Consider the following 11,279-nt stretch of genomic DNA (forward strand, 5'->3'; position numbering starts at 1 on the left):
ATCAATCAATTTAATTAGAAATTACGAGCACAAAGTCCTTCATAAGCATTTCTTTAATAGATAAGTCTTCCTAAGAGGTTGAACTTAATGATGTGAGATGTTTTTTCCATAATTTTACCTCATAATTCAACAATACATCTGAATTATTTAGAAATGACATCTCAAATTAGACTTAATTCAAGGAAAGAGAGACGGCTCAGCCCCATCATGTCTTATTTCTGGAGCTTTTTTCCTTCCATACATTCTGCTGCCCTGTAATTGTCTGTGTCCTCTAAGTTAAAGTTAGTGTACATAGTGCTGCAAAAAGTCCCACATTTTTGTGGTTCCTGTGTTGGCTGGAGGAACACTTGACTGTTGGCAGCTACACGCAGCTACCGGCTTTCAACATGTCAAACCTTTAACTGGCACAACTTGACGGAGAAATCAAACCATGTCATAGAAATGTAGTAGATTGCGATTTTGATTTTTTTTCTTCAGAAGACACTCCAACTGACACCAAGTGGCATTTGTGTTCTTTTGTGCTGCATTTTCAGCCTGACTTGGTTTATAAAACAACATTTCTGTCTCTGTGTGTAGGCATTATCACAGCATGGAGGTGTTTACGCTCTATGACTTGTTCAGCCTCAATGGAACCAAAGTGGCTGAAGGACACAAAGCAAGTTTTTGCCTGGAGGACTCAGAGTGTGATGAAGGTGAGAACCACAATAGGATTCCTACTTCAATTTCAAGATGTGAATAAATGTTTGGCTTTGGAAATGTGGCAGAAACTGACTATTTTCTCAAAATCAATAATGGGCTTTTAGAGCTGCATCAGTCAATATTTTTATTTTAACACTGGATAAAGTGTAATATGGAAGTCCACAGTTCCCCTCACATTGAAGTAGCTCTTCATCATCTTTGAGCTCAATTTTTAGTTTTACAGCTCATAGCTTTCCTGTTTTACTCAAGTCTCACTGCTGTCATTAACCTTATTTCCAGAAGGCAGCTGTGACCTAAACAGAGCTAAAAGGAAAGTGAATATTTTACTAATTCTGTACTGTTTTATTGCAGGTATTGAAAAGAGGTATGAATGTGCTAACTTCGGAGAGCAGGGTATCACTGTGGGCTGCTGGGATACCTACAGGCATGACATCGACTGTCAGTGGATCGACATTACTGAACTCAAACCTGGAGATTACATTTTCCAGGTGATGTTTCCCAGTTCTTTTTTCTCTGAATGAAAAGTGAAGCCAGTCATACTGGCCTCTCAAGGTCATCCCTGACTTGTTCACCTTCTCCCTCTCACAGATAATAATTAATCCAAACTATGAAGTGCCTGAGACAGACTACTCCAATAACATCATGAAATGCAGATGTCGATACGATGGCCATCGTGTGTGGATGTACAGCTGCCATAATGGTAAGACCTTGCAGTTACTTGGAGAATATCTGTCACATATACTGTCCTTTTAATGGTGGTAATCTAAGAAATAAAGCTTATTCGGCTGTTGGACCTCAGGTCACTTCATCAGCAGATGGGAATTTGCCCAGTTATCATGCAGTCAGTTCAGTTGTCATCATATGGGAGGGAGATTGTAACCCCTGTCTTAGTATGACAGATGAAGACTGTGAAATGCAGTTGAAAGCACTGGAAAAGATTGTATGAAAACCTTGAGTAAGGATTATACAGATTGTACAGAGTACTCTTCTAAATGTCAAGAATAAACATGCATGCTCTAGTATTATATAGCCTATATTATAATATTTATGGTAACAGCCATGAGAGCCAATGTAAAAGTTAATGATTTATACTCTAGCTCACTTTGCAGGGCAGGAATCCCTGACGTGTGTCAGTGGACATGACTGAAACAAGGACGAAGTGTGTAGGTGCTAACTCTGTCTATCTCTGCTAGGTGGCTCATTAAGCACTGAAACAGAACAGACGTTCCCAGGCCTCCTCAACAACCAGGTGACCCACAGGTAAAGACACAGCAAAGGAGAGGAGTTGACCAGCCGGGACCCCTCCGGCAGGCAGGCTGCCTGAAGCCCACCAGCCACTACACATGGTGGAGACCTCCTCCCAGCCCCGTCCTGGTCAAACCATCTTTTTTGTGTCCTCATCCATGAGGCAACAGCGTTCTTTGACCCTCCACCCTCCTTTTCCCCCTGAGCAGAAAGAATATTTGATTCCCCCTCCTGTCCAAACAGAGGCAGCTACAGCCTGGCCAACACCTCCAACCTCACTGGTTAAGATCAAGAGAACGGCAAAGCTCTCTGTGTGCCCTGTGACTTTTTTTTTTTGGAATGAGTGATGAAAAGCCTGCTGGGAAGAGGCAGGTGTTTTACACAAGGTGCAGCATTGGAGAATGTCATCAAGACTGTGTCCTCTTTGAAGTGCAGCACTTTAACAGAAGCCTGCTGCAACACTTTTTGTTCAAAGCTCACCGTGCTGGAGAGTTTGGATGCCAGTGCCAGGTCGCCTCAGGGTTCCGAGGAATCATCAATAACAACAACAGCGACTGTCACTGAGGTTGTGTTTCTCTGGCAATCTGAGCGGTTCTTTTGCATGTCAGTTATTTAAGCTGAAGGCACAACTTGACTTAGGAGTTTATGTAAATCAACCTGTGGCATAATCAGGTCCAAAAAAAAAAAAATGCCCATTCATCACCAATAATAGTGTTAATCGCCTGATTCAGCTGTAGAACTAATCCACTGAGTGCCTTAAGTGACCCAAAGCCTTTCTGAAATAACTGGAGCGTATATTCTCTGAAATTGCTCTGGAAACTGGTTGCACTACAAGCCTTTGTGGCCGTTGGTGTTGCAAAGTGTGTTGGAAGCAATCTCAGTCTAGAAAGAATTATTATATGAGCAAACTTTTGCCCACAGATTTGCCTATAATTTGCATGACAGTGTGCATTATCTAAGAGGTTTTACTTTCCTCCAGCACTGTTCAATAGCTTTCCCCTCATTAGCAAAAAGCAGTGTCTTGTGTTACCTTCAGTAAGCTGAGGCCTGAACAACTTTTCCAGACTGACTGAGACCGGCTTCAGCTCCTGGACACTGTCTTGTTGTTCGGACACATTTATAACTCTTTCCTCTTTATGATAAGTAGCAGTATTTTGCTTTTGAAGCTAATATGGGACCTCGTGTGTTTTAGAGAGTTAGTAAGTGACTCTTTAAATGTAACCCTTAACTACACAATTTGTTTGGTTTTGGGGTTTTTTGGCAAGTCATTAGAAGTTGTGCCTACTAATTTTCTAAACAACCGTGCTTGAATGTCTAACTATGTCATGCTGAAATGACACTGTGAGCATATGGCTGATTTGTTCAAGTCCAGTTGAAATGAAATTGTGTGTTCTACCGCCTACAGATCCACTCTGTAAATCACATGTTCTGTGCTTTCTTTGGAGAAGAAACTCCAGACTCCGGAAAAGCTTTTCGGTTCTCTTCTTTGCACACAGCCATCGAAATTATTTTAAGATGCATAAAGGAATGATCACACCAACATTTCATTTTCAATGCTAGCTGCCAATTAAATCTGTACAAATGTTTCACATCTTGTTCATGACCCTTCAATTTGAATTGTTAAACAATAACAAGTCCCCTTATTGACTTCTGAGACGGCAGAGAGCCAGAGTCCAAAATGGAGGAACTTATCGTAGCTTATTAGCTGTGTTGCTCCATTCACTTTTATTTAACCTGCTCTGTCAGAGTGAAAACCGTTCTACAACAGAGGTTTGCAGACAGTTATGAGACCAGTTGATGGTATACATACATCTTTAGAAGAAACATGTTAGCCCATTAGCAACTGAGCTATGCTAACAAGCTAATGAGTTTGCTAACTGAAGTGAACTAGCTCTTTAGCTCAGAGAGCTTTGTTTTCCCGCTGTACCACTGCCTGTTGTGACCAGACCTTAAAGCAGTAACATCACTGTTCTGTCATAGGTTGACACACAACCTGAAAGACAAACTTTGAACTGTCTTACATTAGCTTTCTCATATTCTGTCTTCTTCATATCTCCTGTACAAGCACGGACCTTAGCTTAGCTAAATCAGCTACTGTCCAGTTTGCAGGTCAATTGACCGATTAGCCTGTCAGCTGTAGCCCATTGTACAGCTTACAAATTTGCCAACATCGCTGCTAACATATGGCTGTCTGACCTTGGCTTGTAAACTTCAGTCACCAGAGCAGCGTTGTTCACTTCGTGTGCATGTTTCTGTCCAGCTCAGCCAGCTCATCTGTCATGTACACCTTGACGGCTAGCAAGCATTTCTGATGTTTCCCCAAAGGGTTTTTTTTTTCCTTCTATGAATAATTAAAACATTAATGACACATTTAAACCTCATATCTATATGTCACTGAAGTGTGTCTTAAGTCTTCCACAGCCAGCAGCTCTACAGGAGGATCACCGGACTCATCTCCATCCTTTCACAGCTAACCGAGATGGAACAGCTTTCCTCCTGTTCAGACAGCCAGAGTTGCAGATATGTTGTTGTCTCCTCTTAAAATGTTCAAAAGACAACACACGTGTAACTTGCTGTTATTGAAGTTTTTTGGTTTGTTTTTGTTTTGTTCTGTTTTTACGGTTCTATTCCTCGTCTTAAGAAGTTACATTACGTACAATAATGTGTGTGTGAATTCTGTTTTATTGTACTTTTTATAATGGTGCTATCAAACTGGTCCTCTGTTTTCTGAGGGTGCAGTACATGTTGAACAGCTACATTATGTATACTAACAGTATACTTGAACTGAGCGGAAGAAACAGTTTGCTTTGTGTGTTAAGCTATAATAAAGGTCTGAGTTACAGAGCAACCACATCTTTGCTGTTCAGTGTGTCATTTTCCTTCATTGTCAGAGGAAAGGCTTTTTTGTGCATGTCTTTGATAACTTTTCCTGACACATGTGGAAAAGGCTCTAACACTGCATTCAAACCATCATGTGACAATCAGAAATATACAGCTATAAGGTACAACACAGAGGAATACTCATTGAAATGCACAGAGTGACTGCAGCTCACCACACTGCCATCAGCTGGCGTCTTTGAAACACAGACTGTGTGCTCAAAGATTCTCTTTCTTGTTGGACTTGATTTCCCAAAAGCCTTGGCCTTTTTTTTTCCCTTTTTTTTTTTTTTTCCCCACACGCTTTTTTGTTAAGGTGGGAGAAACAAAGTCAGTCATCTGTGGCAGCATTTACACTGGAATAGATGTGATTTTCAACCCCTTCAGATATCAGATTCTATGCACATTCTAGAAGTCATAGTGGTTTTGGACAAACAATGTCCTCAAAAAGTACTTTTCAGACTCCACATCCATAAGAAATGACAGAACAACCTGAAAAATAAGCATGTTTACATTATTTTTATGCTTTATTTTTCTTAACGAGAAAGCAAACTGAACTTAACCAATTAAATAAGTGGTGAGCAGTTCATCGCATAAACAATATGGCCAGCACTTACATGCACACTCGGCTCCTTGCATTGGCCCTCTGGCACTCTTTCTTGCCAAAGACCAAGTTTAGTCATCTGGAGGGTAGAAGGTATGTGGGGTTGGCAGGTGTTTACATTCTCCACATGGTGTCGGCACTTCATAGGCTGATTCCAGCATTTTTACATTAAATCTGCTCAAAAATTGTATTTTTTCTTGGCAGTGTGGCGAAGCCTTTAGACATCAATATGCCATTTTGTTGACATATATGTTTCTTTAAAGATGTATCTTTAAATCATATAAATAAAAAAAAAAATAAATCATATTAAAGGGAATGAATGATGACCTGAGCCACAGCTATATAAACTTTCAATTAAGGTTAAAGTAAGTAAGTGCAAATACATCAAATTTGTACTCGAGTGCACTACTGGAATAAATGTTCTTGGTTACTTTCCAGCACTGCTAGTTGCCTTTGACTTAGTACTTGTTCTTTCTTTTATTCATCTGGTTGAGCATCACTGGCTTCAGTACAATGGTACAAGCAGTAGCAGTACTAATAGTTGCAGGTCAGGTGCCCATATTGTAGAAACAGAGTCCAAGCAGCGTATTCACATCGTATCGATGACAACCAAACATTCTGTAAAATATTCTATTTATTGTAGATATTTTTTGTCGAGTTAAAGGACATTGAGTCTAAAAAATACTGAAATCCTTATTTTATAAACATACTGTGTGTAATTTGAAATTTTAAAATGCAAACTAAAATTTGCAGAGAACAAAGCCTTGACACATGGTTTCCTGTAGTTTGCAACAGAAGCCTAAAATGGTACAACACTGACCTCTTCTGGCCTCAAGCAGACATTACATTTTTTTTTCTCTCTCTAGCAGCTGCAGTGGAAGTGAGTTACGCTTAACTGTTACCTGCTATTTGTGACTCATTCACAAAGCCTATCCCAGCATGCACTGGCAGAGAAGTTGGAAACACCATGGCCAGTCACAAGGCTTATAGACAAATCTACACTCACAATCAAGGACGCAGGTAGTTTCTACGCCATCTAAGCTGCATGCTTCTGCCCTTTTGGAGTAAAACCCGCTCAAACACAGAGAGAAAAAATATAGCTGTGAGTAAAAGATGCCTCATCAAAACAATAGGAGTGGTATGTCTACATACCGAACGATCTTCTGTTTCCCCATCTGCCACAGACAGATCTCATTTCAAAGCCCACTGGCAGAGGGGAGGGATGTTTACAGTAAAGTCCAATTATACTTTTTTCTGCCAGAGTACATCCAATAAACCATAAAGCCGATGAATTACAGTTGTCATAAGTACAGTCATTTAGAACTGAAGCAGTAAGCTGCCCCAAATCTTTATGCAGTCTTTAAATTACGGCTGCTTTCTCTGTTGGAGACCACTAACTGTGCGTGTTGGACTGAAGCCAGACATTTCTCTGTTTGGGCAATCTGTTGTACTGCACTGTCAACGGCGCTGAATCACGCAGTACGAGGACCTGTTAGGGGACTGCTGAGATGTGAAGCCCATCGGGTTCAGACAAATGGACAGGCTCTGTTGTGTAAATGCTGCATTCACACAGGAAGGAACCATCTGATCTTTATCTGATCCTCTGTGGTTCACACTGGATTTTTGTCACCACGCATGCAGCTCAAGGCTGCTTGAATTATTCCATTACGCTCTAATTTACTGCTGAAATCCCCCTTAAACACACATTAGGCAACATACACATGCTCCCTGCTCTTTTCAGAGATTTTTTTTTGTGTATGTGTGTTGTTGCTGGAAATGATCTTGCAAAGAATTACGCAGCAACCACAACCAGATCACCAGAATAAAAGTTGACATTGTACCTTTCTGCAAACCACGGATATGTTGAAACTTTATGTTTTGTTCCATTCAAACTTTACATTTCAATTTATGTGGAGACGATGCTGTGGTTAGGGTCTGGTTTGATTTAGGCACAAAAAACACTTTGTTAGGGTTAGGAATAACCATGTTGTGGTTTAAGAAACCCGTTTTTGTTGCCACAAACAAGACAAGAAAATATCCTGAGGTTTTGTTAAAAATGCCTGGTTTTGTAACAAGAAACAAGGCTTGAACAGTGCTCTGCTGCTTGTCAGTCACTGTGCCTTGCTGTCATACCACCACCATCACTTACAAGTACTGAACTACGTCACTTTGATACCTTCTGTAGTAATGTTGTCTCATATTATACATGTGAGACAAACATACAAATTTACTGTCTCCATGGTTTGCAGACACATACAATGGTGACACTGAAAAACCCTCCAGTCTCTCTGTTCCTACCCACAGATGGTTGGATGGGATGACCCTGATGCCATTATAATTCCTATATGTTAACTACTGTCACAACTAGTGTGAGTAGGACAATAAGCAAAGAAAACACAAATGCAGACAATGTAGCCAAAATGGTCACAGTTTAGGGACTATTTGTAAAAAAAAATACTGGACTTTACTGTAAACAGGCTTACAGAATAATGAGGCAGAAAAATCTTTGTCTTTGCAAGAGTCTGTTTTGAAAGGAGCTGCTCACAGCAGTAGGTTGTCCCAAACACAGATGCAAACTTCAGTGCAGACTTCATGTCTCCTCAGAAAGTGAAAATCTTCAGGACGTACATACAGTTCACACACAGCACATCAGCTGGTTCCACATCAAACAGCAAACATGTTCAGTTCCATTTGATTTACTGTTCATATCCTGAAACTTCTCCCCAAACGCCTGAAGGAGTTTTCACTGTCAGCAGCATATTCAGATGTCATAGCAGCTTCTGTTCTTGCAGAGCAGGAACATGCAAAGTGCTTCCTCTTTGCAGTTGCACACAGCTTTAATTTGACTTCAAATTTGAAAGCGGAGAGTTGAGAAGCTGCCGGAGCTTGAGGTTCAGCTCTGAGAGGTTCTTGGTAATGTCCACCATGAAGGCCAAATCACACAGACACTTGTCGTCACTGAGTTTCCACGGCAGCTTTTCCTTCATCTATGATTAATTCCAGACAAACTGATGCTTTGGAACAGGTTTACTTTGTCTGGTGTTAGCAGCTCCACAACAGCAACGAGGCGCTCCTTCACACATTCTCCTTCTGAATGAGGTTTCAGCTTCTTAGCTATGAGCTCGTTCACCACAGGATTTGCCTGCAGAACACTGTCTGTGTCAGAATGTGGCCTGTGAAAGCTGCTTATTGGGCATTCAGACTCTGTTGAAGAGTGATACCTTTATCCAATCACATTTCTCCTTGCAGCTCCTCCAGTTTAACAGTACATCCCCACAAACTGACTTGGACACACTGGCTTGTGGTGAACCTCTCTCCATCCTCGCTTGTGAATTACTGAGCCTTTCCAGGATGCCTCTTTCACACCCAATCATGATACTATCACCTGTTACCAATGAACCTGTTTACCTGTGGAATGTTCCAAACAGGTGTTTTTGGAGCATTCCACATCTTTCCCAGTCTTTAGTTTCTCCTGTCCCAACGTGTTTGAAACATGTTGCTGCATCACATTCAGAATAAGCAGATATTTATAAAAGCCAATGAAGTTGATGAGGTCAGACATTAAATATATTGTCTTCGTGCTGTTTTCAGCTGAGTACATGTCAAAAAGGATTATCAAATGATCACTTTCTGTTTTATTTATGTTTTACACAGCATCCCAACTTTTCTGAAATCGAGGTTGTACTGCAGGACTGATTAGGGGAAATGGGAAGCAGGTGAGTAAGTGGGCAGGGTCCTGCTACATGAGTCAGTTGAGGGGTATTTAATGAAAGCCAGCCCATCTGTTACTTTTTAGTATGAGATATAGATATATCTCTATATGCAGTATGTGGGTGTATGTATAAACATATAGTAAATGTATTGTTTTTCATAAAAGATGGCTTGTGTGTGCTGTATATGAAGAAAAGCCATGTTTGCAGGCAGTAAAGAACAGCGGGCTTCTGACAGATGGAATGAACTTAAACATTTAAGATGATGAAATATGAATCAGGCCCTAAGAATGATGTTCTATATCATAGAAAGCTCAGAATAAACCTTTTTTTTTGTAATTTATCACAAAAAGATATATTAGCTGAATTTCTGTAAATATATGTATAGTGTTACAACTGATGTTTTAGTTTTATATATACGTATATTTTACGTGCAAATGTATTATTGGACAATGTCTCATTATATTTGTGACGTTTTACATGTATTACACTATTGACACTAATTATATGAAATACAAGCCTATACATTGACCTTACCAGTGGCATTGCTAGGGTCTCTTGGGGCTCCAAGCAAGAAATCCCTGGGGCCCCGACCCCACCCGTGCACGCCGCAAAAATTAGGTTTTTGCACACATAAATGCACGATTTCTGGGACATTTGAGATGAATACTGAAAAAATAGATTAGTGGTTCTCAAAGTGAGGTCCAGGGACCAACAGAGGTCCCTGAAAGCCCAGGCCTATCCATAATCGTTGTCGTAAATAAGTGGCTGGGGCCCCCCTAGTCGCCGGGAGCTCCAAGGAACTGCCTGATTTGCCCCGCCCCTGGACCTTACTTTCTTTTTTAGTCTGTGTCCAAGCGTTTCTATGTCATGGAACAGAGAGATTGAGAAGTGAGAAGTTTATACCTTTATATTTAAAGGACTACAACAACAACAGATGTTTGGTTGACAGACAAGCTTGGAGAAATGTCACATCTTGTTGTATGAGGCCACTGAGAGCCGTGCTCATGCTTTGTATGTGTGTGGTTGGAAGGAAACAGAGGACAGGGGGTCCCACTGTGGCCCTGATGTGCACATTTTATGAGTTTTTAGAAGTAAGTTGGCGTGCTTCCATATCCTAAAATGCTGTTCCCTGCTGGCTTGCTTTTTCATCTCAGAAAAGTAACAAATGGTCATTTTGGGGTCCACCACAGTGGACATAAACAGCTGAAAACCACACTGTATTGTGGTGAATGTATGGGAATAGTTGTAAGATACACTATATCCCCTGTAATATGAATCATTTAAGGAAGATTTATCAAATTGGCAGATTTTCCAAGCATTCCCAAAAAACACTAATGAGGGCAAATCCTGGTTGGGAAATATGAATGGTATTATTTTTGTTCTCCTCTCTGGCAACATCAACATAAAAACAGAACATTTGATTTTTATTCTGTAGCAGAACGGACTGTCTCAACCAAAACTTCAACAGTCGGCTGGCAGTAGATCAGATTTCTGCAGAAAACCCAGAAAACAGTGTGCCACTCTGTTCCTGGTTCAGGTTGCAAAGGGGGTTTTATGGGTTTGTAAGTCAAATAAAAAGCAAAGGCAGTAATGAGGTGAAACACACACACAAGCCAATATGTGAGAAGAAAAACCTCATGAAACAGAAAGCAGTGAGGAATGTTTTAACGGTGAAGATGCTGCCAGTAATGTTTTAATGATAAATGTCACAATGTCTGTGACACAGAAGTATGTCTGAATGTGAAAGTGTGAGACAGAAATAGGAAATAGAAGTTGTGTGATTGATTTTGGTGACAGCTCGGGTTCTCGGGCTGCTGGAACCTGTGCCAGCATGCACTGGGTAAGAGACAGGATACTCCCTGGACTGATGGTGGTCGCAGCGTTGAGCTTGGCTAGAAATCTTTCTTGACTAAAACAAAACAGAAAGAAGGCATTGTTCTTCTAGTGTTGTTTGGATGATTGATCACCTTTATAACACTTGTGTTGTGCAGTCAGAGCCAAATTAACCTGCAAGGTTGGCACCAAGGCAAAAATGAGATTTGGCCTCATATTGACACACATGCGTATGCCAATCCCTGGCTGCCCAGAGTCTCCAAAACAAACCACTTTGTGTGTGCTTGAAGTATTTCACTCACGATCGA

The 11,279-nt window shown here is 40.7% G+C and overlaps 1 protein-coding gene across 2 annotated transcripts in view; it reads left to right on the forward strand.

The window, feature by feature from the left end:
• Positions 1-4,773, forward strand: part of loxl2b (lysyl oxidase-like 2b) — a 33,896-nt gene extending 29,123 nt beyond the window's left edge. For both annotated transcript variants that reach the window (XM_076731769.1, XM_076731770.1), the window contains exons 11-14: positions 577-692; positions 1,051-1,187; positions 1,288-1,399; positions 1,893-4,773. In XM_076731769.1, coding sequence (XP_076587884.1) covers positions 577-692; positions 1,051-1,187; positions 1,288-1,399; positions 1,893-1,963 — 436 coding nt within the window. In that variant the 3' untranslated portion in view covers positions 1,964-4,773. The remainder of the gene's footprint in view (positions 1-576; positions 693-1,050; positions 1,188-1,287; positions 1,400-1,892) is intronic.
• Positions 4,774-11,279: the final 6,506 nt, after the last annotated feature.

This window comes from Chaetodon auriga, chromosome 5 (assembly GCF_051107435.1).
Source record: "Chaetodon auriga isolate fChaAug3 chromosome 5, fChaAug3.hap1, whole genome shotgun sequence".
Classification (NCBI taxonomy): Eukaryota; Metazoa; Chordata; class Actinopteri; order Chaetodontiformes; family Chaetodontidae; genus Chaetodon; species Chaetodon auriga.